At 48.2% G+C, this 27,817-nt stretch overlaps 2 protein-coding genes across 12 annotated transcripts; one reads left to right on the forward strand and one right to left on the reverse strand.

Annotated features, from left to right (window-relative positions):
* Window positions 1-12,535: 12,535 nt before the first annotated feature.
* Window positions 12,536-22,586, reverse strand: LOC122392805. Of its 3 annotated transcripts, none has more exons than XM_043388081.1 (8): window positions 22,417-22,586; window positions 19,958-20,961; window positions 19,242-19,436; window positions 18,227-18,507; window positions 17,381-17,523; window positions 16,917-17,056; window positions 15,377-15,527; window positions 12,536-15,012 (listed from the first exon to the last, which is right to left on the reverse strand). In XM_043388081.1, the coding sequence occupies exons 1-8, from the start codon at window positions 22,442-22,444 to the stop codon at window positions 13,076-13,078; spliced, it is 3,879 nt and encodes a 1,292-aa protein (XP_043244016.1). In that variant the 5' UTR covers window positions 22,445-22,586; the 3' UTR covers window positions 12,536-13,075. The 3 variants fall into 3 exon arrangements, with proteins under 3 accessions (XP_043244016.1, XP_043244017.1, XP_043244018.1); XM_043388082.1 differs by having other exon boundaries at window positions 22,291-22,501; XM_043388083.1 differs by lacking the exon at window positions 22,417-22,586 and adding an exon at window positions 22,371-22,376.
* A 173-nt stretch (window positions 22,587-22,759) lies between these two features.
* On the forward strand, window positions 22,760-27,777 carry LOC122392811 (39S ribosomal protein L42, mitochondrial-like). 9 transcript variants are annotated; one of them, XM_043388097.1, is made up of 6 exons: window positions 22,760-22,786; window positions 26,156-26,253; window positions 26,562-26,610; window positions 26,829-26,919; window positions 27,212-27,396; window positions 27,641-27,777. In XM_043388097.1, the coding sequence occupies exons 2-6, from the start codon at window positions 26,199-26,201 to the stop codon at window positions 27,693-27,695; spliced, it is 435 nt and encodes a 144-aa protein (XP_043244032.1). In that variant the 5' UTR covers window positions 22,760-22,786; window positions 26,156-26,198; the 3' UTR covers window positions 27,696-27,777. The 9 variants fall into 9 exon arrangements, with proteins under 9 accessions (XP_043244032.1, XP_043244030.1, XP_043244029.1 ...); XM_043388095.1 differs by lacking the exon at window positions 22,760-22,786 and adding an exon at window positions 22,919-22,962; XM_043388094.1 differs by lacking the exon at window positions 22,760-22,786 and adding an exon at window positions 22,929-22,971.
* Window positions 27,778-27,817: the final 40 nt, after the last annotated feature.

Here is a 27,817-nt window from a genome sequence, read left to right on the forward strand (position 1 = left end):
TAGAGTTTTTGACCGATCAATTTCTTCTCTTCAGGGTTTAGTTAGGGTACCAGTATGTGCAATTTGTATATCTCGGAATTTTGATATCGGTGACCTAAGGTCAGGTCAATTTCGCGACCTCCCCATTATAAGTCAATGGGGGAAAAATCAACTCCCTGCTTTTACCACTAAAACGGGTCGGAATGGCCCCATATACCATACATGACTTCATATACGATCAACCTTCACTACCTTGAGGTCTGTTTTGCTGTTGGGCAGCTGTGAGGTCATGTGACGTCATCAAAGGTCACCAAAGGTTTTTGGCCAATAACTCCGTACAGGAACAAGATACAGACGCGTGGATGGTCTCATTGTGTTCAGCTCGTCAAGACGCATCGAATGATATACATGATGACCTCGAGGTCACGTGACCTGAGGTCAACCTTTGACCTTGACCTTTCGAGGTCAACATATATATCATTCGATGCGGATTGACGAGAGGATCACGATGATGCCCTTAGTTTGTTCCTATCTTGACTAATTCGAAAGTTATTCGAGAAAAACTCTCTCCATATCTAGCGCCGCCATTTTGACTTTTTCGACCCCTGTGACGTCATCTTTGACCTGACCTGAAAATGACCTTAGTAAAAATTGTAGATCTTGGCCGTGCGTATCCGATGCCGTTTACCGCTTGTCGCTATCTTGCTTCGTTCTCGAGATCTCAGGGGGGGGGGCCGAATCGGCCCCCCCCCCGCCAGTTTCTTGTCCCGGCGGAGCCCGCCAGGAATAGGGTTAAGAAATTTAAAACCATTCCTATGCAGCATGCTTCACAATACGGCTAGCAGCCAGTAGGTTTGCATAATCTAAAAATATCTAATGTCGCTGTTTTCAGCGCACTTTGTGACACAAGATTTGCAAGGTTCAGTTGTGAGACTTACAAATAAAGGGCCCTTGAGGTCAGGTCAGGTTAAATAAATAAAATCTTATGTCTAAAAAAACGGGAATGACGAATGTCCTTCACCTTAACGTCATCATCACGCCTGAGTAGCGTGACTCGGCGACTCGGGAGCTTCATGACTCGTCCGCTGGTTCGTCGCCGATACAATCTGAACAGGGTGGCAGCAGCCGCTACCGCCTGCGGCCCTTAGCGACAGTGACCCGCGGCAATTGACATTCAGGCACCGGTCGGGCTCCCGTCCACCCTCTTTTCAGCGCCCCTATCACGGCCATCGCTGACGCTCTCTGTCACTGGTGAACGATCGTCCAGCGTTATTTACGATGGTGCGCACCATTCCTGGAATTCAGAGTGGCCGACCTCGTCAAGGATTGGAGAAACAAACTGGTGTTAGATGACATTGCACTTTTGAAGTTTTTCTGTATTTTTCTTAATTTTATGTGGTTACGTACCAGATAGGTACGTACGATAGGTACTGAAACACCTATAGGTTGCAGCTGACTTGAAGTAACCATGAGTTGCTCACTACAGAAAGTAATAAGAAGTGTCGCTTTAGTCCTCGTTCCGGGGCAGCATACCGGTGACATGACTGGGACAGCGCGTCCTGAATTGCATGTGGGCCGATGCCGTTTGACTTGTAAACATAGTGCTGTTAGTGACCGCTGCTCGCTAGTGACAAGACGTGGACATCGAATTTGTCAGATGGTCAATGTGTGATCCCTGTGAAAGTGTTTAGTGAAGCATTCATCTGTTGCTTGAATGCGAGCAATTGGCAAACCGGTCGCTGGAAAGATCATAAACAAGACTGAACAATGGCATTGAATCTCCAAAAGCGCAAGCTGCCTTATATAACACCTTGTTGTATAAAACATCCTTCAAATAGGCCGCGAGTACGTTCACTTCAGGCCATCTGATCACCACCCTACCTTGAGGTCACAATTGCCCCGTAAATCGATCCCCTGCTATCAGCCATCTCTCGCGCAGGGGTCGAGTTCCTGGACTATAGGCCCCCGAACGGGAGCCCCAATACGGAGTGCACTACGTCGGGGTCACAGCCAGGTAGTATGTACAGTCCACAGCATAAGTAATGTGCGGTTTCAGTCCTAGGTATGTTCTGCTTCTGAAGCTTAGGAATGATTGGCCAGACCACAATGAAACTTTGAATGTAGCTAACCTGCATCGTTACTCTTGCAGCTGCAACTTCATCTATTGACGTCTTCTTTTCGATCACTCCGCATTAAAAAATAGCCAGTCAAAGCCATCTGTTGAGATTGGTAAAACCACACATTACTTTAGCGGTGGGCTGTACATACGCGAGAGGAACAGCCAGTGTGGTCGTCACTTGAGCGTTTAAGCGTCGTGTCGCGGTTGGCCGCTGCCGTCATCGTTAGCAATGGTGAGGATTTCAATAACAGCCCTTACATCAGTCCACGTGCAGTGGGGGACATGGTGTCAGGTACTCGCTTTAGCGGTAAAGACGGTGTATTGGTTAAGGACCGTGATTGAATCTCCAACGCAGTCCTTCTAGTCCTTCCGAAAAGTGCTCTGCCATGCAAGCTCTTGGACTGTGATACTGTGATAGGTATATGACCTGGAGGCTGGAAGCAGACCGCAACTATTTAAACCTTTTAAATATTCAATTTGACCCTAAATCTGGGTTTGGTTCAGCTTGCTGTGAGTTATATTCCGACTAAAAACCAGACTGAAAATGACTTGGATCGTTCATTTTTTTTTTTGCATACTGGACCCTGGTGCAACTAACATTCAATATTTCAAGCATGCGAATTTATTGACGCTTGGTGTAATAATGCAGCTAGAACTTCTGCAAATGCGCTAGGCCTAACGGCTGTTGAAATGTATGGAGGATAAAAACACGATTAGGGCGCCGTACTAGTAAAATAGTATAAGACACTCACGTTTAGGACTTTACACGATATGGCGCAAATAACTCTTTTATCGCCTACGGCCTATCGCAGCATTCTAAACAGATGGAACGGGAGCGAATCCAACAACAACAACAACAACAACAACAACGACAACAACAACAACAAGATAATAGCAATAATAATAACAATAATCGACTAAAAAATCCACACCCTCAGTCACGAGCTGAAGTTTTCCATGCCTGGAGCAAGGCGTTCGTCTGGATGCGAGATCCTAGCGCCTCTGCTAGGAATGTCAGCACTCCTAGCACATATATGTATCAATATCAAGATATGTACTTGGCAGCCAGTCAGCACGGTTGTCCTCCCGACATGGAAAAATGTGCACTGTGCCCACTGCCCTCGTTCTTATCCATATTATACTTTCCAGTATAGTGAAGACGCAAGTTCATCACACCACCGTTAACCCTCGCCCGCACATGCTATTTCCCCATCCTAGAACGCACATGGGGGGGGGGGTGGTTGCCACCCCCCCCGCGCCATTTCGTTCCTGTTGGAGATAGAGCTTAGCAGTAAAGACCAAAAAGATTCTTTGGGAAGAGACGAATCCAATGATACCCAGTTTTACCTTCTCAGGTCAGTCATTGACCTTCCAGGTCAGGTCAAACTAAAAAATATTGCTGTTTTGGGTCACCGTTAGATATCAAGTGCGCTGCTTATCAAATACCGATGACGATGCTGTTTTCTGGTGCCAAGCCAGCTAGAACCTCTTTGTCACACTACCCGACCAGAATTTTGCTGCTGAGGTCATTTCAGGTCAAGTTAGGTCAAGGTCAATTATATGTGTTTGTATGTCTGTGTGTGTCTGTGTGTATACTGATGTGTGCACCAATTGTTTTTGGGTCCATATTACATGAAATAATGATCTGAGAAGCTTTTACCAAAAATGCAGTCAAAAAACTTCACAAAAAGTAAATTCAGCTTGCCTAAAACGCAATTATCTTAGATGACCTAGGTTGACCTTGACCCTGACCTTGACCCCTGTACATCGTCGAACAACATGTTCCATGATAGGTGGGAGGTAAGACTGGCAAAAAAGGCCGAAATCAGGGTGTCAAAAGCTCACAAGGCCCATGGCAAGCGAAAGATGTTGAGAATTGGCCATTTGGGTCATGACATGACCTGAAAAACAAGGTCATATCTCCGAAACCAAAAACCACAGAAACTTGAAATTTTCAGTGGACATCAAGAAAGGATAGAGGAGCAGCTATACAAAAAATCAGCCTTCTAGCTCTAAAAATGTTGAGTGCAGAGCAGAAAGACTACCTGGGGGGGGGGGGGGGGGTGGCAACCACCCCCCCCCCCATGTGCGGGCGAGGGTTAAAGTTATATCATCTGCAGCAGTACCACGGTGTAGGTGCCGAAGCCGACCGTGACGGAGAGCAGCAGGCGGCTGTTGATGTTCAGCAGACCAGGCACGCTCAGCGCCGGCCGCAGCAGCTCCACCAGACGGACCAGCTGGTCCGCCCAGGCGCCGGCCGGCGCGGCGCGCAGCAGCAGCTCGGCCGGCCGGCGCGCGGCCTCCTCCAGCCGCTGGCCGGCCCAGCACAGCGCCGCGCCGTGGCCCAGCGCCTGCACCAGCGTGCCCAGCAGCTGGGCCAGCACCAGCGGGTCCTGGCCGGCGCCGGCCGCCCGCCGCGCGCTGCCGATCGTCACCAGGCTGGCGGCCAGCACGAACCAGCTCAGGGTGATGAGCAGCGCCGGCAGGGCCAGCACCGAGTTGAAGGCGTCCACGGCGCTGACAGCGGCGCAGTAGCGGCTGTGCAGCGCCCGCAGCCGTGCCGGCGAGGGCCCAGACTCCTCGGTCAGGGTGGCAGCCGCGGGAGCTGCGGGGACCGTCAGGAGAGCGACTTGCACGCCAGGAGTACGGAGCACCTTTCGAGCAGGTGCAGGCGATAGGTCGATTGCTGATAGCGAGCCGTTGAGACCGTCTTGATGCTTCGGGCCCGTTAGCTGAGGCTTGCAGGCCAGCAAATTTTCAATGTTAGTGCTGATTGTTTCAAAAGCCTGGGTGATAGCCTTGGTGAAAAGTGTGGCGACCGCTAGAAGGGAGGCATCTCTGAGCATGCTGACTCCGAAATACGATCTGATGATTATCCAGGTGACCGTATCACCGCCGGTGGAAAACGCGCCGCCGATATGCACCGCTTTCCATGTCTGGATCGCAAACTCAAAGAGTAGCAGAAAGCCGGGAATCACTCCATATCTGTACACTGAAAGAAAAAATGACACCAAATGGGGGGTAGGGTGACTCTGCCAAAAAGTCCGCCCCACAGGGGTGTCAAAACAACTCCCTTTTGGAGCATCATAACACTGCAATATGGTGTCCATAAACGCCGTTTCTTGGCGCACGTGGACTCCATATTTCGGAGTTCGGATGCCCAAAAAAAGTTTTTTTGACACCCCTGTGGGGCGGACTTTTTGGCATGTTCCCGTAAATAGAGTCAAGACTCCCTTAGGACTCTTTCTTTTTGGGGTTATATGATGCCCCAAAAGAGACTCTTTTGATACCCCTGTGGGGCGGACTTTTTGGCATATCACTTTACATGGAGTCACGACATAACCGAGAGATACTCCAAACGTTTTTTTTTTCTCGGAAGTTCCCAGGTGAGACTTCAATGCCTCCATCCGGTTTTAGATTCGACTCCAAGATTGGAGTCAAATCCATATGGCCACGCGTCTGAAAATCTTAGGCTTTATTATTTACAGCATGAGTCTTTCCACATAGTTTTAGCCGCTAAAGCATTATCACACAATCACCTTACATCATACAGAAGTTGTGATGGCCCTGGTTTATACCACAAGCTGCCAAACTCGTAAAAATTATTAAAGAAAGACAAGATTCCTCAAACCTTCATAGAAAGAGCGGAAAGTTTGACCCGAAAAAAGGCTGTGACAGTTAACGACATCTATGAGAAAAGTTAAAACTAGCAGTACCAGCCGATGCCAGCGCCACCTTTATGACATCCGTTTAAGGGAGTCATAGAGGAGTCCGAAACTTTACTTAGGGGGTATACTTTTTCCGTTTAGACGGTTAAACATTCCCGTGATGAGGCGTAACACTTTAGTTAGAAAGGCGTATATTTTCAGCGATGTATTAAGTAGCAGATCTTCAAAAGAATGCCGTATCATCAAAGGTAATTTTCAAAAGGGAGTCGTAGGTCATTGGGGATCATTCAACAGGGAGTCGTATGCACCAAAAGGAGACCTTGAAAAGGAATTCATACATTTGAACTAAGGCGTCCTGTATTATTTAAGACGAAACGTACTTTTTTAAAGGGATTCGTACATTTCCAATAGGGAATCGAACATCTTTAAAAGGGAATTGCACATTTTTAAAGAGACTCGCACATGTTCAAAAGGGAGTCGCTCATTTTCAATAGATTCCCACAGTTTCAAAAGAGAGTCACTTATTTTCAAAGGAAAGTCATATATTTTTAAAAGAGAGTCATCTTTCTTTGATCATGAGTCGAACATTTTGACAAGAGAGTAAAACACCGTTTCTGGGAGTCAAATGTGTAAAAGGAGTCTCGACTCCATGTTAAATGAGTGTATAATGTGGAGTCGAGACACCTCATTTCCAACGTGACTCTCATAAAAAGGTTTCTTACTCCCTTGCCAAAATGCACGACTCCTTTTTTGAGATAGACACTCCCCAACAAAGGCGTCAAGTATCCCTCTTTTGGTGTCGAACACCCTCGCAGAACTCACTGATCCGATTTAAGGGTATCATGACCCTCTCAGGAGGACACCATATTTTGACGTCGTCGGAAACTGACGCCAAAAGATGGGGCGATGACCATACATTTTGGAGTCGGACACCAAAATTTAAGCACTCAGACTCCGAAATATGGAGTCGTCGTGGAGGTGGGGTGTCAAAATTTTTATCAGTGTATAGGCCGGATATATCGTTGATGTTGCAAAACAGCAGGGCCTCGTCAAATTTCTGGAATGCCATCGCCAGCTTCTTGCCTCGCAAGAAAATACTCCATGTTGATATAATTAAGGTCAAGTTCAAAACACCATCCAGCGAAAATGACATGAAGGAATTGTTGAAATGGTACATTTTGGCCGAGTAGGTGGACATCCAGAAGGCGGCGAAGGTGGTGACGGCAGCCGCATTGATCAGGCCCAGGGCTGCCGGCACTGAACACCACCCGAAGACGACTCTGCGGCGACCGCAGACGGCCCCAGACAGGGGCAGAACGCCGGTGAGGACGCCAACCAGCCTCCACGGGACGGGCAGAAGGCGCAGAACAGACGTCTTCCCCGGTGCCGCCGCCACCGGCGCCATCGTTACCGCCGGCCGACCGCCGCTTCCGGACGCCGTCAGAGAAATGAACAGCGCCCGACGGTCACGGGATGGCGGCATGGCCCCGTTCACACGGAACGGGGTACACGGTGTGGGCGCCTGCCTGAATGGCGGCAGTGGAGCCATCGTTAGCGGTGGTTAACGGAAATCGACAACGTGGACGCGTCGCTGCATTCAGAAGTGTTTGTCGGGCTGTCACCTGATCGCATAATGATCCCGATAGGTATCGCTACTTGTCAGCCGATATGCATCATTCAGATCAGCGCGAGCGCTGTGTGTTTACCTACCTCTCAATACAAGTGCGCATCTGTAGGACGAACTTTGTTTTCTGATATTCAGGCGAAGGTATTCAGTGGTAGTTGAAAGGGCCCAGAATAGCTATCATACATCTAACTTTTGTTGGACGTGTAACACGGTCGTCATTCGCCAATGAACATGCATGCTACACGTGAGCGCGACTGAATGAAGGCGCGTATTTCGCCTGACGTATACTCTGATGAATTATCGTCAGTGGCCACGCATCAGCCTCAATAAGGAACTCGGTCCTAAAGTTGCGCGGGAGGGACAGCAGGAGCCATCGGCAGCAGCGACGAACTGAGCAAGGAAAGCCACATCGGACGTCATGGTACGTCTATTACAGGGTCCTCACGATCTATGTGGTCCTGATCAAGTGCGGTCCATGTAATTTGATACGACCGCTGGTCATGCCACCGATAGATTGCAAAGGGGCGTGCCGCCTCCTTCTATGCAGCGTGCGTGGAACGGGCGCAGCGACTGGGGATGAACAGCGATCTGTCCGGTGTGTTTGACAGGTTTGATAAATGTTTGGTTTGCTAACAACTCTGCAAATTGTAGGCAGGCCCCCAACGCCGTCTTACAGAGACTGAGGTTTGTTCGTACCGTTTTCCGGAAATGGTTTGCAGCTCCCCCGAAGTTTTATGATAATTCCGGAAAATCAAAATAAACCTTTATCGTAGTGGGAACTGAAGAAATGCATGGATAATTAGTGATCTCATCACTGAGAAGTCAGAATCAACCGTCGATGCTCCAACGACAGCATCACCCAAAACTAAAACCAAATAAAAAACATAAGTAGACTTTTAAATAAATATATTGCATTCATCTCATTCATTGCATTAATCTAGTGCATTTTCCGTTTACTTTTGTTGCGTTTTCGAATACGTTTGCCGAGCTTAGCACCTAGGGAGGTATGTTACTTAGTTTTCAGGTTTCGAGATCACCGAGGAACTGCCCCAGTGCCAAAAAGCCGTTCAAAAAATTCATTGATTCGAACTGCGCTTTTAGTCCTTGATTTATATGCCTGATGGAGTTGAACGGAGTGACTGAGCTACCTTCCGCAGAAGCCGAATTGAACTCGATCTGGTTCCGGCCAGTTCGGACCGGTTTGCACAGAGGACGTGTCCGAGGCGAGCACATGGGGTCGGCTCGTGCCCGTATCGGTGGGGTCCCTGCGGGGTCGGTGACTCGGACCGGCCGTCACCGACAGCACCGCCCGGCGAACGGACCTCGGCCGGCCGACCATACCGCCCCTGTTCACCGCACCGCACTCCACTTTGGGCACGCGCCGCTGCCTCTGTTATACGCAAACCGCAGTCTCCGCCCCAGCCCAGACATGGCACGGCCTGTATTGTACCCAGGCGCCGGCTGTGCAGGCCGTTCTCTATTACACGACCTTCACTGCAAGTGCAATGTATGCCCACATGGCATAGTTTGTCCTCCTGGCCGGCAAGATCCCCGTCTCGCCTCGCTCCCGGCGCCGTCTTGTCGCAGTTAGATATACGGGAGTCTCGTGCCGTGTCTCCCCACTCTGTGGTGGACGGAACATTCTAGATCGACAGACCGTGCAACATAACAACAGTAAAGAGCGTCTGTCCCCCCCCCCTTCCGGGAAAAGACTGAATCATTGCACTATGAGGACCAAGCTTCTCAGATCCAGACCACGTCAAATGTCAGGTCGTCAGAGGTCATCAAAGGTTAAATGATTTTCGCGATTTTGACATTTTTGGACAAGCAGGTTCCTAACTCGCGAACTACATATAAATGTGAGCTACAGAACAGCGAAAAAACGAGAGCCTTTTCAAAGCTCTTTTACCGTTTTGTCAGATTTGACCTAAAGCCGATGGTTTTCCACGGCCCACAAAGCCTGCAGCTGTGAACGGGCACAGCTCTTGTATCTACGATTTTACCGCGTCGTGCTTCTCTCGCCGAGACGTGTCAAGCTTCAATTCAATTGAACTGTAATTTGTCCAATGTCAATTTAACCCGCGCGGGGCTGGGGTCTCCAGCCGAACGCGCGGGGCTGGGGGGGGGGGGTAAATTTTACCCCCCCTGTTATCTCCCGAACTAATGGTCCGATTTGGAAAATTCAAACGCCAATCGAAAGCTCTCATCACGAACTACTAAAAACATGTACTTAATTTAAAGTTTGAGGTCAAGGTCAAGGTCAGGTCAAGGGTACAAATTGCAAGTTTCTACAGTATCGGCCTTGCACCGTAGTTGCCGAAGAATGGAGTCATGGGCTGAGACTGATCGCCCAAAACGTGTTCTTAGGCTACCAAGACAATATTCGTTGCATACAATATCATTCAGAGGTCAAGGTCAAGGTCAGGTCAGGTCAGGTCAGGTCACCAAAAAACAAAATATAGAAAAGGGCATGTGCGACACATGTTTTATGGGTCATTTTACTCATAGAATTCAATAGGCACACTCAATAAGTGATATGGACCACCTCTGGATGAATTTCAGGTCGAGGTCAGGTCAAGGTCAGGTCAAGTGAGGTCAAATTTTGAAGTTGGTTGTTAAGGCCTAAAAAGGTGTCTATCTGATGCAGTTTTTCACGGCGAATCGAATGGTGCTATTTTTGTTTCCGTACGAGGTCTAGAACTTCCAAAAAAAGTCATTTTTCAAAAATTTTGTGTGTCGTGACGTCATAAAATTTTGAATAACTCCCACATTTTTGAACCGATTCTTCTAAAATTTAGTATGTAGGTGCACATAGACCACTTCTCTGACATATATTCCGGTTTTTTAGATAGACTCAAAATTTTGGATTTTATAATGATTTTCCCAAAAAAGTCAGTTTTTTGAAAAAAATTTAGGCCAAAATCCAAAATTTTCAAAAAACCGAGATAGCCATTTTATAGACAAAGTAAAATTACGTATAACCTTTTTTGTTACGTCTTGATTCCTTTAAAAATGAAGATGTTAGCGGCGTTTGAACTTTTGCCGTTTTTGAGGCGAAAATGGCGAACATGACGTCACTAAAACGTCAATTTCTCAAAAAAATTCCGACGGATTTCGCTCAAATTTTCAGGGAACGTGTCAAATTGATGTAAGAAAAGGTACTAAAAGTTTGGCGGCGCTGCGCGCCGCCGTTTTTGAGATATCGCAAAAATTCGCGAGGGGGGGTAAAATTTACCCCCCCCCCAGCCCCGCGCGGGTTAAGGAAGGACCTAGGACAAGGTCATGACCTGACCGAGTAAGGTCATTCAGCGTATTAGTCGAACGTAGGTATAATGTGTACTGGGCTGAACGCATAAATTTTTTTTTTTCATCGCTTTCGGCTTCAGCACGTCTACCGAAAGCTGCCCAAAAGCTACTGAGGAGATTTTTCGTGACCTAACGTAACTCAAGGGTGCGAGATGGGGTTACGGGTGCTATTTCCCAATTCCTAGCAGTTGATATTTATCGAATAAATGAATAACGATGCTTGAGTGTTTTACGTGACTTGGTTCAAGAAAAACGCAATTTTATTTGCTCCCATCGACTTGGTATGGAGAGGCCGCAAAGCCTCAGGTCACTTATAAAAAAAAATCCGAGATAAACGTTTCGTATACGAGATAAACGTTTTCCGAAATAAACGGCACATCCTGTTACCACCACCAATGGCTTAGAGTTTCAAAACAATCGTTCAGTCGTTGTAGATATGCCCGAAGGCGAGCATCTACTTTCTTTCTGCTGAGGTCACTTAAAGTGATCTGGTGACCTGACCCTGAATGACTTTGTCTGAAGGTTTCACAACAGGTACGGTAACATTGTATTATAAGGTGTGCCGAAGACGATGGCGCGACGTTCTGCCTATAGGCATAGCGAAAAACGAGATAAGGGCGCAGGATTGCCTGTTTTCGAATGCCGCCACCAGCATATATTGTTACCGTGTCCCATGGGCAAATGGACCCGAGGAACAACGAGAATGCAGGGGGAATAATACCCGTTAACACGAATTGGGTAGCGATTGATCTCACTGTTTGAGGCTTTGGTGGAACCTAAGATGATCTCGATGATCAGACCGGAGCCCCTCACCTCACAGTTCGCCTGGCGCCAGGATCTGCGACGCAGTGGGGACACATGGGACCAAGGCCGTTTACAAGGGGCCGGGCAGCCTCCGCCTGGGGGCACGGCACCGCACCATATACACGGCCGTGTAATAGGAGACAACTTCTGCCAGTTCCTTGCACAATCACGCTTTAGAGTAATGCGAGAAATGGGTAAACATGCCAGTCAAGCTCAGCATCGCACACCCCTTCATTATTTGTTGATGGTCGCTGGCCAAGTAGATGCTGATGCTTCTCGAAGATTACACATGACCGTACCCAGCAACTGCATCGTTGGGTTGTCCGGGTAGCGGGTAGCTGTCATGGGTAGCTGCGCAGCTCTCAGGGGCCTAGTAAAATCAACAGTTCCAGGGAGGCTGGTTAGAGGCAGAAGGATCAGCGCTGGGACATCTCACGCTACTGATGAATGTCGAGCTCATTTGGTGAGGGTCATGACCAGCAGACGGCGTCTCTGCCCCCAATTTCCCTGATGGCACTAGTACGCACCAGTCTAGGGAGGCGGAAAATTCTGGCGCATCTATGCAGCATCCTGGTACTAAAGTCAGCTGGAACGGATGACACGTTCCATGCGCCTGAACTAATGCAGCTGGTGCGAACTTGCAGTGCCCTCGCTCTCGCGGGGTAATTGATTTATAATGCATTTAGCTGCAGTAGGGCTTTTAGATGTGTGTCTTCTTCACAGAACACAGGCTCCGTACTCTTTCCAAACAAGCATACCTACCTAAGCCTTTTTGTGATTGGATTTGTTCGCAGTTCGTAACAATCACACATGCTCAGACTTTTAGTGCATCTGCCTGCAGGAGTGACAATGCCCCGGTAATGTGTTGCAGCGTATTGCAATGTTGGGGGCCCACTCGCACTCCAAGGAGGTCAGTTATATAACGCGCCATACACGGATCCTAGCTGGCCCCAAGTGAATGTTTGCGATCCCATCTGTGCCTTGGGGTGGACGGAGCACGCCTGCCTTCAAATCAGACCAGAAAAAACGACATCGCCTGGGACTAAATAGATGATGTATTCCAACATACGCCACCGGCGCGCACCGCTCAGCGACACAAAACGACTCCATCTCTCCCCCGCAGCTCGCTGTGACGAAACTAGAGATCCGACCGACCGACTCGCCACCCAACGAAACAAAAACGTTTCACGTAACCGATAGGGTCAGAAATAATAATTCAATATAATGCAGGGATGAAGTCAACAAGGCCGCGCCGATGACGGCGGCGGGCAGGCCGCGATGAAGTGCGTGCTGCGTCTGACAGCGCTCTTAACATTACAGGGGTGCCTACATAAATACAACATGCAGAAAACCACATCATTCGTCCATTTCTCGCACCCTCCAAGCATGTTGAGCCATGACTAATTGCGAAGGCCACTGGGCTCGGATGCGACAGGCAGTGCGTCGCATCACGTCGCCCCTACGGAGCGCCGGTCAGCCAGTCTCTCTCCCGTTTGTACACAGCGTCAGGTCCCAACAGCTCGCGGCGCGCGCCGCCGACGGCTCGGCGCCGCCCCGTGACGCGCTGTAGTCTCACTTCTTCAGCGAGTCCATCCCGGACAGAATGTTGCCGAGCACGTCGGCAGGAGGTCGCGGCGGGGTTGACGCCGATGCGCCGCCCTCCACACGAGCGCGCTTGGCCGGCGTCGAGTCGCCGTCTGCCGGCCGCCGCTTGTGCGCCGGGCTGGCGTGCCCGGTCGCCGGCGGACGACTCTTGTGACCGCTGCTGTGGCTGCTACTCGACGACTCGGGCCGGGGACGGTGTGAGCCGCCGTCCGAGCGCGAGTGCTTCGAGGAGTGGCCGTGCGAGTCAGACCGGCGATGCTTGGCAGCCGGACTGTCTGTGTCGGTTTTGTGCTTGGATACAGGGCTGCCACTGTCAGTTCGGTGCTTCGAAGCAGGGCTACTGCTGTCTGCACGGACCTTTGAGACGGGGCTACCACTATCCACCCGGTGTTTTGTGGAAGGGCTGCCACTGTCGTTTCGGTGTTGAGAAGCGGGGCTGCCGTCTGCCCGATGTTTTGAGACTGGACTGCCGCTATCCGAGGGACGCTTGACAGGACTGTCGACGGGCGTTGCCGGAGACGCTGGGACAGGACTACCGCCATCCGGTCTCGCCTGTTCCAAAGAGTCCGATTGCGACTGTGTCCGACTTCTACCACTCGACGGAGAGCGCGGACTGGGCGGGTCGTTCGCCGGCAGCGGGGGCGGTCGCTCGGCAGCTGCCGCCGACGACACGGTCTCCTGTGACGTGGCACTCTCGGTCGGCTGTGACACCGGCGTCGGACTAGCAGGGGGAGACACCGGTCGGTCAGGGACACCGCCAGACTCGTCTCCAGCCGCCGGGGAGGACGGAGAAGAGTCTGAGCTCGATGAAGACGAGGATGAGGAGCTGGAGGAGCTGCTGGAGCTGTCGGAGCTCGTCGAAATACTCCGCTGCCGACGTGGTTCAGAGGTAGGCACCGAAGCCTCGCCACGAGTCGCCTCAGGAACATTGGCAGTGCTGGACTCCGGCGGGGCGATAGATGCACTGTCAGCAGTGACGGTTTCTTGTGACTGCGCAGAGGAAGATGAACTACCCGAGCTGGGCTTCGTTTCCTCGTCAGTGCCAGCAGGCTCTTTCTTGACTGAATCAGCTGAAGAAGTCGTCGTCTCCGGTGCCTCACTAGCGACAGCCTTCGGCGCGTCTGATGGCTCTTTCTTGGGAACTTTGGTTCCCTCTTCGTCCGTCAAAGCCTTTTTCGTGGAAGACGGAGTAGAGGGCGTCTTTGCTTTCTCAGTTGAGTCGGCAGGTGGCGCCTTCTTCGGCGTATGGGTAGGCGCACTAGTCTTCGCATGCTCGACAGAAATCACCGTCTTCGAATCGCCCGAGTGGGCCTTCGATTTTTCCGCTTCTGAAGAAGCATGCTTTGACTTATGGCTGTGCTCAGAGGATGATTTGTTTTTCTCCGACGACTCTGCTGAGTGCGATTTGGTCTTGTGAGCCGGACTGGCAGTGGAGCTCTTTTCAGAGTGGCCAGAGTGTGACTTGGACTTCAGCGGTGTGCTCGAAGAATGGCTCTTCGACTTCGACTCCGTTTTGTCCGACGTTTTCGACTTTTCAGCAGCCCCCGAGCTGTGCGACTTGCTCTTTTCGCTCTTCTCGCTCCTGTCGCCTTTGGAGTCGGACGAGTGGCTGCGCGGCTTCTCGCCCTTGTCGGTGGAGTGTTTGGAGGAGCCGTGACTGGAAGGTTTGGCCGGGCTGTCGGTGCGCGAGGCGCGGTGTCGCTCGCCATTCGCCGGCTGGCGCGGCTTCATCGACACGTGCGCGCGGCCCGGGTCCCAGTCCTTGTCCTTCTCCTTATGTTTCTTCTTCTTCTTGTGCGGAGTGGCCGGCGTGGATGGCGTCGGCGCCGGCTGCGCCTCGGACTTCTCCTTTTCCTTCTCCGGGTCCTCCGGAGGGTAGTACTGCTTCAATCGAACGTGCCACGCTGAAAAACAGAAGGCACATCGTAATACAGAGGTAAGGCCAGCATTTCGTATACAAATGAGGCATGCGTCTGTGCCAGTTACTACCAGAGTAAATATTAACGCAAAGACAATTCCAAAACGTCAAACAAGTTCCCGAAAACAAAAAAGGCTGCCCAAACGTCCGAAAAATTGTGATTTTTTTGCGAAATCTCATCATTTCCTATCATATCGATCCATCAAAGTTCGCGTTCCCATTAGACACTCGGCACGCTACCACTGGTATGGCGTAGTGAGCATCATCCCTGGCCTGAGTATATTCTTTGATGAGTACATTCTTATAACAGCATGGCCGGTTAGATGAACAGCACAAGCGCTGAACCTTACCGACGCTGCAGACGGCGGTGACGGTGCGGAACTGGTGGATGATGTTCCTCGGCAGGAAGTAGATGTCGTTATCCGTGAGCCGGATACGCGAGTAGCGCACGCCATCTCTGCGCATCTGGTTCAGCTTGGCGTCCTCCACCCAGTAGATGGTCTGCGGACATAAGACATTTTCAGCAAGGTGGGTATTATTTACGATTGTTCCCCGTCTGTAAATACCGGGGCCGAGCGACAGGCATACAAGGGAGACTCTGGCCTCTGGGGATAAGCCGGATTTCTGATTTCTCACTTCGAAATTTTATACATGTACGGAGAAGCGCGAAATAGTTGAAAGCTGGCACACTAATGCGTTCTAAGAATTCCATTTACTTTTTCTATTTTCCACGGACAATTTGCTCTCGACAGCAATTAAACAATAATATTATATCGCCATTAATCACAGCAGAGCGCCTGCTGAAACATTCATGGATGCTCGCAACACCAAATGCGCGTTTCAAGTGACTCCAGATTTGATAAGCTCCGGGCAGTAAGTACAGATTTAGCCCGTTTAATTAACTCCCGACGTCTAATTCGGAGAACGACTGCCCTAAAGAGACGGTTGATGCCGTCTCATCTGGGACAACCTGTTACTACAGATATCACACCACTCCACACGGGATTAAGGCTAACACAATGTCTCGCCTGGATCATTATTTGTATTAACATTAAATGTCCGTCCGTGTTCCCACAGTTTTTCAGGACATTTTAAACATAGTAGAGTTGTACACGGCAGTAATGTAAACACAAATTTCCACACAGATGTACACGGCAAGGTGCCAACGTACGGTAACATACACTACATGGCGCACAGCAAGGCACAGAGTACACACTACACATTACACAGTATACGCGATCCGTGATACTATCCCTGAGCAAGTGAGCTGGTATGGTTCACGCGTTTTTGCACCTAAGTTTTTTCCTGAATTCTTTTTCTGACGCTGTTTGTGTAGTTTCTATTGGAAGTCGATTCCATTCAGTTGCGGCTCGGTACGGGAAAGATCGTTGTGTCATAGACAGACGCACTTTTGGAAGGTGGAGCCGATTGGTACATGCCAGGCGGGTCACTCGAGTGGTTATGTCTGATCTTTGGTGAAACATCCTTTTTAGAGCTTTGGGGGCGTCGCAGTTATTGGACTGAGAAGTTGATGACACCCGACACACAGACCAATAATGCTGTCTCAGATACGCTGCCTCACCTCGACTATGCACAGACTGATGACTGTTACCTAAGACACATACTAACACGATGCCAAACTGAGACGAATAGAGTAATTTACGCCGCCGCCCTTGATAGACACAGCTATCACGCTGTCTCGCCCACGGCCCAAGACACACAGACTGACACGCTACATCATCCGACGCACAGACTGACACGCTGTCTAGTCTGAGACGCACAGACTGACACGATGTCTAGTCTGAGACGCACAGACTGACACGATGTCTCGCCCAAGATACAGCTCGCCCTATCTGGATAACCGGAGACACAGACTGATACACTCCTTACCTGGGACATGGGTGGCTCGTGCAGGTCCAGCTGTAACTTCTCCACTATAGTGTTGAAGTCCGACGCCTGGAACGCCACCACGTCCTTGGTGACGCGGTTGTGCTTGTACTTTTCGCCGCAGTGGACCGCCTTCAGAATACCTGCGCGGTAAAACAAACACAGGTCAGAGAACGCAAGGAAAACATTAGGAAGCCGACCGTCAATAGCGGCTGATGATGTTCGAATCATTGACGATGTGGGAAACGCTTTTTTTGTAACCGGTGTCGCATACGGGGAGAGGGTAATCTTAGGAGCGAGAACTAACAGGCAATGTTGAAAAACAGACCTCAAGACCGATTTCCATAGCCTGTCGACTTTGAACCACAAAAACCTCGGCAATCCGTCAGTCGCCACCTTCGACCAAAGTCCTGCTCATTTAACGATCCTTCCGTCTGCTCCCGCTAACCGCCCTTGGAGATACGTACCGACGGCTGCCGTGGTGAGCCGGTCTAGCCCGTGACCCACGTGGTCCGCGTGAGCCCGGGTCCGGTCCTCGAACAGGATCTCGCGCGCCTCAGAGATGCGCGGCAGGTACTGCAGATTGCGCAGCTCGTTGATACCCGCGTTGCTGAAGAACAAGGTGACATAACATCAGGACAGGACGAACAGTCGTCGGCAGAATCGACTCTTGCACCAGCCTCGAGCGCGCTACCATGATAACCAAGAGAACAAATGATTCATCATATAAACTAGGGTGATTCCACGGACTCATATTTTAGCAACACGCAACACCGCATCCCTATGATCAATGCTGCACTCAGTAATTACCATTACGTAAGCGTTGCCTTTATTTAAGTTGCAACACACAACATTAAACCCCTAACATGGCCGGACTGTACTATAACTGTTACATACATCAATGTTTACCGAATTCGCTCCACAAATCTGATGTCGGAATGTCTGAGTCACCGTCACTGTTACGTCAGCTTATCGTGGACTGGTAGCAAATACCACTGGCGTGCCCTTACATCAGACTGGGAACACCTCACACCAGATATTGACAGGGCAGTCGCTCAGAAAGACTCATGGCGAGGGGACCGTAGAGGCGACAAAATCGGATAATATTTCAGCTGACGGTCGATGCTGCGATTTGGACAGGGATTACGTCATAACTGACTCAGGTCGTGACAGCATGGTTGGATTTATCGGATTCCACCCACGCAAGTCACCTCTCTGCGTTCTTCAGGGGGTAATCCCCTGTGGCAGATGACATCCCCTGTGTGCCACAGGTAAATCACGCGCTCCCCACTCTTTCACGTCCCCCCACTCACCGTTTCCGCTTGAAGGGGCTCTTGCCGAGCTCGATGGTGGGTATGAGCTGCTCGCCGGGCCGCACCCACAGGATGGGCCCGTCGTTGGAGAGGCGCGGGTCCATGTCCTGCAGCGCCGACATCGGTCCCCAGGGCATCACCGCGTGCAGGAACGGGTTGCGCTCGAACAGCTCCAGCACCTCCGGGTAGTATCCGCCGCACTCCTCGTGCACAGTGCCCACCAGACTGATGTGGTCCAGCGGGCCGTACCGGTACGTGCCGCGCGCGTAGTGCTTGTGCACCTGACGACCAGACACAGGAAAGTCGTCAGGGACAGTTACAAATTAAGCCCGCTTTAATTACATATTTAGGAGTTTGCAGCAAGGCTTCCAAGTATTCTCAAACATTCATGCTGCGTCAATATGCAATTTTCAAGTTATACACATCCGAAATTATTCCCTTGCATAATACTGTTGATGTACTACATCGAAGTCATTCAAAGTCGGATGAACATTCCAGTACAAAAGGCGGGGCGGCGAGAACGTTGGTTGTGTAACCACTTGGTTGTCATGGAAACTATGGCAGCGGGAGTCATGGACCTTCGTCACAATGACGAATGGAAGTGTGTCACGCTTCGCGTGACAGCTGCTGCTTTTCAGCCCACTAACACTGTAAGTAATTTGAGGGTAAAGTTCAATATCAAGTTTCAGCAATGTAAAATGCACCGCAGCTCTCAAGGATGAGGCCAAACTGCTCCCTGTTTGAAGTGATCAACGAATCTCTAGCGAAGTATTCCTCGGGTAAAAAGTGACTGAAGCGAAAGTACAAAGCTTTAACAGTGGACTCAATATCGTCCTTCAATGGCACAGCGAATGATTTGAGCTGCTAATGCGCAGTAGTTGTGTAAAATACTGCACAAGTTCGTGACAGTGTGCGCAACTAAAGCCATCAGTAGCTATTAACAGCCTTTCCGTCCCATGTACCCCACAAACTTTACCAACACCCACACTAGTTCGAGCCGTGTTGGCGAGCCCACCTGTTCGACATAGGATGCCATGGTCTGCGTCTCGATGTCCGCCTTGTTGCTGCTGCCGATGATGCCGTTCTTGACGGTGATGTTGGGGTGAGTCTCGCCCATGTGGTCGAGCAGGTCGGGCAGGTAGTGGGCGGCGTCGTGCACAATGCCCATCACGTGGCGCGCCCAGCCGTGCCGATCTTCGGCAAACACCTCCTGTACAAACAGTGGGGCAGACGTCAGCGTACGGTAACGGTGTATACATCAAGGGCCACGCCCCAGCGGGCAGCTCGGGCCGATAGGGTCATACAATTACGCCGGGTCATTCCGCCATATACCTAACGGCGGTGACGGGCAAGTAAGAGCTATTTTTTTCTAGCAGAAAGGGCAGATATTGAAATGATCGATATACATCACTCATATGATAGAGGGGCTGCTTAACAAAACCTACAACCCAGTAGTTTTAAACTTTTGTTTGCTGTTGCGAAATAAGCAGATTCTGTTGTGTCATAAAGCTTGAGAAATGAAACTGGCAGCTCTAATGGCATCATTTAAAAACAAAAACACTCCATTTCATTTTTAAAAAAGAAATAAGTAAGAAAAAATAGCTAAACAAGTTCATAACTATGGAACTCAAATTGAGTGTCATGAAAACCACAATGGCAAGCCCTTGGATTATGAACTCAACTGCTTTTCTTCCCTTCCTGACAGAAGGTTACAACTGTAAAGCCACTGACCTGGAAGTACTCATTGACCAGTTGCTGCGTCTGCTCCTTATCTAACCCCGCGATCTGGTCCTGGTACATGTGCACCACGGAGGCTCCGCCGTTCGGGTCCACCTCCACGTGCATATAGCGGCCGAACTTGTACTTCTCCAGTCCGTGCGTGGTGTAATTGGAGGCCAGCGGCCGCGACACGCCGCCTGACAGCCGGTCCTTGTCACGCCGACACTGCACACCGATACTGTAGCGCTTCAGCCGGCTCCTGTCGTGACACCGGCGGCAGCCCTTGTCGCGGTCGCGGCGGTGGTCCTTCTTCCGCTGGCTGTCCCGGTGCCGGTCGGAGGAGGATGAGGTACCGTTGATGTGCACTGGGTGTTTGTGTTCAGGCTTTGGTGCATCACATGCTCCGAACAGGTCGACAGGTTTCATCTCCTGCTTGGGGTGGTAGCCGACGGAGGGGCGGTCGGGCGTGGCGGCCGGTCGCTCGGGCGTGGCGGCGGGCCGCTCGGGGGTGGCGGCGGCCGGCTGCGCCGCAGATTCGGAAACCGACTCCCTGCGGTGGCTGGTGGGCGGCTTGTGCGGGTGCGCCGTCTTCACATGACACTCTCTCTGGCCGGCGGCCGGCGGCGGCGGCGGCGCCTCGGCCGGCTCCTGTTTGACGCGCGCGTCCTGGCGCAGCTCCTGCTCGCTCTCGGCGCTGAAGCGGCGCAGGTCGCTCAGCACCGCCTGCTGGAAGCCGCCGTTCACGGCCGACTCCTGCGGGGCGGCCTGCGGCGGCCGGCCGTCGCCGTGCGGTCCCATGGCGTGACGTCCCTCGGACGGGAACGGCCGCGCCGTCGAGTCGCCTGACGGCCGACTGTCGCTCAGCATCTCCTCGCGTCTCACATCGCCCAGTCGGGCAGGGAACAGCTTGCTCACAGAACTCTTCCGCCTGGCAGCGTGCTCTGACTTGCTAGATGCTCTCTTCTGGGTATTGCTTGTTTTGCATTCAGGGCTAGATGTTTCCATTAGACTTGAGTCTGAAAAGAAAAGTCAGATTATTTAAAAAAAGATTGGGCACACACCTATGCACCTGAGCCCACTTATGACAAATATAAAAAATGGCTCTAAACATGATGAGAACTATTATAAAGCTTAACAGGAAAAATAATACAGTCAATCAGCACACCAAACTTTGAACACAAGTTTCCTGAATGTGTTAGGTAAAATGTACACAAGTAACAACACAGCCATAATATGGCTAGCATTATTGTCATTTGCTCACAGAAAAAAATGCAGGAAACTGGAAATATCTAAGTGATACTGAGATCCCAAGCTACATCTAGGTCAACTATAGCTGCAAAGCTGCAACTATGGCTGCAACTTTGCTTTCACATCAAAGCAGGAGACATGAATGTCTGTTTCCAAGGCAAGTAGTCTCACATATTTATAATCTCATTTATTCACATAGTCTTGACATGCACTGCAAAGTGGCTTCTCATTGTGACAGTTTACAGTATGACATATATCAATTTTAATAGTATGGTTTCTCTTCTGACATTAAGTAGTGATCGAACAGACATCCAATGCTGATTTACTTGTGTAAGAAGCAACCATGGACTGTGGTATGGTCCTGTGCAGGTTTCAGGTCAAGCAGTAAAGGGCCCTCAGTGGCAAAACTTGACTACAGTACAGTGCTATGTGTATTATGTAACTGTTCACTTGCACCAGGTGTTGTTGGTGTCAGGCAGGTGCTAGGATTCCTTTATGAAACATTTTTTTTTAATTTAGTTGGTGAGTACTCCATTTGATACCACTGTGGCATTTGCCACAGATGGACAAGTGTTTAAGCCAGCTTCTACACTCTATTTGATGCGTTCTTCGGTAAGAGAGCTGGCATTGTTCACTCAGGCTGGTGCAGCTTGTCACACTTCCATACAAATGTGGTCAGTGTTGGAGGAACTAAGCCAGTGTGTGGTGCAATGCAGATTGCAGATTTACTGAGGAGTGGTGCAGACCACAGTGTATCTGTCCAGTCTGCAGACAAAGTATGGAGCAGTGTTGCCTGTTGGGCCCCAACCATGCAGAAAGAACTGCTGTGCTAAAGCATCACTGTCAAAGAAAATGATGATGATGATAGGAGATACAGTGGCATCAGCCTGATGAAAATTTGACCTGTATTGATTTCTATATTTGATATACTTTCTATTTGATATTGATTGATCGATAAGTGGCAAGGAACAGAACTCGGATTTGACAATTCCGAAAGTCTGTACATAACGCTCAGTACTGTAAAAAGGCCTTGGCATTTGTTGAGGTAACTGTTATAAGTGGATACACCAACATTCATGCAACTATGTACCTATTACCTAAGTTCTCTAGCATGACGAGACAAACAACAAATGTGACACATCACGCTGATTTGGTCACAGGAACAAGGGAGAAGCACATCGCCAAAAACCCTCCACAAAACAATGAATTTTAGTGTATCTCACCTGCCGAAGAAATACCCGACTGGAGCATTGATTATTGAAATCAAACCGTATGGAATTCACGCCCGTTCACATCATCCAAATCATCATGGCAGCGGAGCGCCACGAAATGCAACGTAAACGACGCACTTACGGGGCTGCCATCTTGGAAGCATTTGTATTGATCCACTTAAACGTTTCGTGATTGGTCCAGGACGAAAAAGTCGAAGAGCAATTGGTCAGCCAAACTCCGATTCGACCAATCAGAAGGTTGCTAACATAAACAGATTTTGGTGACGTCATAATAATGCTTTTGATCAAGGATCGAGTTATATTTCTTAAAAGACTGCAATTTTTTATGTCAACACTTTTGGATAAATCTCATTTACGAAGAGTTCGCACCACTTTCATTGTTTATCTGAGTCGAAACGGATCAAATGTATCAATTTTCTTTCAATAAATAAGAACTCAACCGTTGCAATCAAAGATATTCGCAGCTACAGCCTACAGTTACAAATAATAGCCTTGGTTACAACCTACCTACAACGCTGCAGTGCGGTGTTGATAATGGTGAATAAGGTGTGCCATGCACATTGCCGTGTTAATCATAAAATTCTCTTTCAGAGGCTTTCAGAGAGAGGTGTTCCTTATGTGTACCAGATTGCTTGCGTTCTGGTACCAAGTGCAAGAAATGGTCATTAAATGGGGATCCACTTTTTCGGAAAAGTTTAAAGTGTCCAATGGTGTCCGGCAGGGAGGTATCTTGTCACCTCCCCTTTTCAACGTGTTTATAGATGAGTTGTCTAGCAGATTAAAGGGACACTCCCACCTTAACATTAGTTTTGAGTTGAGATAGCCAAATTGGTGGCCATGGCCTGCAAATACCGGTTTGGGCACTCACAACATCGACAAATGCTTTAATTCGGAGATATGGAATTTCCAACTTGCAGTTTTCGGATTCTAAGGGGCTAGTGCATTGGTATGCCCCCTTAGAATTTGTGACGTCAGCGGAGATCTAACGATTTTTAAATCTTTTACTAAAACGTTTGGTAGCACGCGGTGGTATATGCTGCTTTGCGCGCAACAAATGCCGCACTTTCAAATAAAGTCGCTAGGAACAGCGGAGATCCCAAAAAGTAAACAAAAGTAAAAGTCTAATATCTTGAAAACCGGTGAATATTTTTCGATGAAATTTGGTAGATATTCGTTTTCGCTCTTTCTGAACCGAGCGACATCACTTTCGTGCCAATTCATTAACTTTTTTGAAGGTGGGAGGGTCCCTTTAAATGAAATGGGCATAGGTTGTCTGATAGGTCGGAAATTGGTCAATCACTTGATGTATGCTGATGATGTGGTGCTTATCTCTCCATCAAGTGCAGGGATGCAAAAACTGTTGAATGTTTGCCATGAATTTGGTATAGCAAATGATGTTGTGTATTATAGTTCAAAAAGTGTTGCAATGTCATGTAGATCGAAAGGGATGAGGAATGTCAAAATACCTGATTTTATGTTAGGGCCCATGCCGTTAGTATGTGTTGATAAAGTTAAATATCTTGGGCATATCATAGAGGAAGACATGACTGATGATCTAGATATTGCCAATCAGAACAGAGGTTTATTTCAGTTGGGCAAACTAGACCTTTGGAATCAAAATATGGAGGCATCAAAAGATTGATTCCTTATGCCCATATTTGGGCATAAATGCAGACCATTTCTAACTTACCAATCACATAAAAATAAGAGAGTGTTCCAAGAAGGAGCATGCCTGATCTTGAACAGAAAAGCTGGAACTATCTCCTAAGCAAAATAACATTGCTCCTATCATAACAATTTGAATTATATAGGTAGTGAAAGGCAATCAAGGAATTGATTCACTTTAAACAGATAATCATAATATTGATTCCCCATCAGCTGGCTAATCATTATTTTGATTCACAGGTAATGTTAAGAGATAGGCAACAATGACTTGCAGGAATACATCATTTATCTTGCTATTATTCTCATTTAGTGGTATCCTCAGCACCACAACAGATACCTTTAGCATTGTAGTACTATACCTTCACTACATTTGATAACAATTCACAATTTTTAAATGTCAAGAATACAAAATCTGAAGCAACAGGTAAAAACCATATAATAAATATAAAAGCACTACAACAATGATAATTAGGGGTTTGAAAATTTCAATTTGCCATTTTACACAAATACTGATTGCTTAGTATGTGATTCATGATACAGAAATAACATACAGTGTGATTTCCTCAAAACAGCTTTTACGTGATGGACAGTGGCTCTGTCTTTTTCCCATTCACAAGGCCAAAGGGACAATTTCTTAGTTTTGAGGTAACACTTTTTGGAAACCTACCACATTTTTCTACCTTTTTAAAGAAAAATCTCACCGTCATGGGCCTTTTTTCAACCGTAACGATACATTTGAAGTCAAAAGTGTACCCAAATGAATCAAAAAATTGATTCCATGCCCATATTTGGTCATGGCTCCTCCCACCAGAATCAAATTATTGATGCCTCCATATTTTGATTCCAAAAGTCTAGTTTGCCCAACTGATTTGTCAGAGGGAATATGATCATAAGGATGTTTCACATGTGTACTGTAGATGTCAAACTGAAACTATTTGAGACTTACTGTTCATCGATGTACTGTGCACACCTGTGGTGGAACTATAGGAAGGCAACTATGAATCGACTCATTGTGAGCTATCACAACCTTCTTAAACGACTTATCGGGTTATCTAAATTTGAGAGTACGAGTATGACATGTGCATATTTTAGAGTGCTGAATTGTGAAAGCGTGTTCAGGAAACTTATTTATAAGTTCCTGAGAAGACTTGAAGAGAGCCCCAATAGCATCATTGAATCAATCAATTCAGGGGATCTCCGTTTCAGATCAAAACTGAGACGTTTTTGGCTCAGTAAGCTCTATTGTCATGCTGTGCTACATTGAATGTGCATCGACTGAGAGTGTGCCTTAACCGATGTTTGTTGTTGTTCATCCATCATCCATCTGGTACATCCATCATCAACTCATAGCAATGGACTGTTAGTCTGAAATACAAATCTATCTATCTATCTATCTATCTATCTATCTATTGCCTGAAATTTTGGTCTGAAATTCATTTATCAGGGATACATGAGCAAAGTAAATGCCTAAAGCAAACATATTTCAATGCTGAGCGACTAAGAAAATCCATTATGATACATATTTAATTGCTTATACCTACATTTAGGGCCTAAATATCATCATGGGCAGGGCACTAACGAGTCATAATTGATAATGGGATGCATGGCAAAAGCATGGAACATTGTAATGTGGATACCTATGTGACCAAGAGGATTGAGGAAGCCCAGTACTAGGCTGTTATAGGGCATTTAGGCTTGACAATGGGTGCCTAGGTGTGTAATGATAAACATATATTACTTATGTGAATTGTGGGTTTATTGGCATCTACGCAGCTCAGTCTGCAGTCAGCACCAGTCACTGGTCCCAGTCCTGTCTGCAACAAGTATTCAGTAGCATGGTCCTCAATTAGAGTTGTAACTGCTCTGCTGGTTCATCTCAAGCTCATAAAGGACCTAAAATTCAGCACGTAGAGTCGTAGACAGACAATATTTTTATTTAGCTTGTGATGTCTTATCTAGGCACAATCAAGGCACAATCACAGTCGAAAGCGTGGATAGATGAGTAGGGGTCAGTTCAAGCTATTGATCCACATCTACCAACTTTGACAGTTGTTCCTCTTTTCAGGTCATAAGGAATATCCCATTTAGGAAATAACTGCTGGTATGAAATGGCCCTGATAACATCTTCTGCTCGAATTTTCAGTAGTCAATCCCTTTCAAGATGTGAGTACTTTCAGCAGTTTGTGCCATATCTACACCTCAAACTTTGTGGGTGTGAAATCCTGCATTTTTTTTTGCATCCTAGTTGACTGCTTAAAGTTAGACTGCAATTTGAATCTATTATGTTACTGCTCTTAATAAATGTCAATGGCCTACACAATACCTAATTCATGAGAAAATTGAGTATTTCTTCCTGTGAAGAATTTAGAAATAGATTTTATGCAAAAAGTTACCTCCATCAGGGGTGTGTGACTACCTGATCCAGCTATTCCCACACCAACACAAGTTTGAAACACTTGGAATATTTTCAGATTTGTTGCATCGATGTGCTTCTAGTGCCAGCTCACCACTTACATCTGGGTAAGTTACTTTATAGTTACACAGATTTGTCGGTTGTCACAGCTGTGCTAACAACTTTTTGTCTTTTCTGCGATTTGTGACAAAAATTATGACTCAATGCAGTGATTTGCATACAGTATTGGCATCTAAGAAAATCGAGGGTGTCCATAAAAGTACCTACCATTGACCCTTCCACACCACTGCTGTCATCACTGTCATCTTCTTTGTGTACATCACAGGGCTGAGGAGCACAAAGTTGTGGTATCCAGCAATGGCTCCACAATCGTCTGCTGGCATCCAGAACAGGATTTTCCCTACGAATGCTCAAAGGTGAGAACTCACCACTTGCGATTATTCGTCCATTTTAGAACGATTCATCCATGGGAAAAATGACTTGTAGCAAAGCAGACATTAACTCGTTCAGAATTAGCTGAAGATCTATTTTTAGAAGTGAGACACTATTTAACTATTGTTTTCGTGGTTTTCGTCCGTCGCGCATTACCGATGTATCGATGTTACCTACTTGCTCGGAGACTCCAGCCTAATCGTAACATGTGTGTTGCGCTGAATACTGCTGATGTGGTCTGGCGTCAGTGTGACGACCCTTCACCGCCGTTCGCAGCCTCTGCCGGCGGAGGAGAGCCTGGCGGACCAGACGGCGCTGCGGGCTCCCTTCACCGACGCGTTGGACGCCTCCCTGCAGGGGGTGCAGCGCTACAAACACATGTTTGTGCGGCGCTCCGACAAACAGGTCCGCGAGGAGCTCATGAAGCTGACGCACACCAACAAACACATCTGGTTCCCACAGTAAGTAATGCATCCTTGAATCTAACAAAGGTAAAAAATAATATCACTGAAAGAGAGGACAACGTATTAGGCGGATTATTTCCCGAATCATCGTCAATCAGTCGCTAATTGGCTGAACTTTTAAGGTATACCTGCTCTCTTCGTGTTCTTAATTATGTAGCAAATATTTATCAAATAAGTGAATATAATTTATCCCAACGCGTCCTAATTCATCACAGTCTAATACTACCTTCCCTTCTTTCAGTACTGGAGTCAAGTATAGGAAGAAGAACCCTCCCAGAGATCGCGAGTACATGTGAAATGTTGCTGTATAAAATCTGTTGCGTGTGATCATTACTTGCAGTGATTATAATAGGGTGTAATATACACAAAAATGTACGACGAATGCATTTAAACTCAGCTTGTCGGTGAAAGCGATGAA

This window comes from Amphibalanus amphitrite, unplaced genomic scaffold (genome assembly GCF_019059575.1).
Source record: "Amphibalanus amphitrite isolate SeventyFive unplaced genomic scaffold, NRLGWU_Aamphi_draft 000502F_arrow, whole genome shotgun sequence".
In the NCBI taxonomy this organism is placed as follows: Eukaryota; Metazoa; Arthropoda; class Thecostraca; order Balanomorpha; family Balanidae; genus Amphibalanus; species Amphibalanus amphitrite.

Excerpts from the sequence above, each read along its gene's own strand:
- LOC122392805 (XM_043388081.1), bottom strand. The coding sequence starts at position 22,444 with ATGCTCCAGTCGGGTATTTCTTCGGCAG. Across the intron at positions 19,437-19,957 it reads TGGTCAATGAGTACTTCCAG|GAGGTGTTTGCCGAAGATCG; the intron begins GTCAGTGGCTTT and ends CTGTTTGTACAG. Across the intron at positions 17,057-17,380 it reads GCTCACCACGGCAGCCGTCG|GTATTCTGAAGGCGGTCCAC; the intron begins GTACGTATCTCC and ends TTTACCGCGCAG.
- LOC122392811 (XM_043388097.1), top strand. The coding sequence starts at position 26,199 with ATGGCCCTGATAACATCTTCTGCTCGAATTTTCAGTAGTCAATCCCTT. Across the intron at positions 26,611-26,828 it reads AGCTCACCACTTACATCTGG|GGCTGAGGAGCACAAAGTTG; the intron begins GTAAGTTACTTT and ends TGTACATCACAG. Across the intron at positions 26,920-27,211 it reads TTCCCTACGAATGCTCAAAG|CCTCTGCCGGCGGAGGAGAG; the intron begins GTGAGAACTCAC and ends CGCCGTTCGCAG.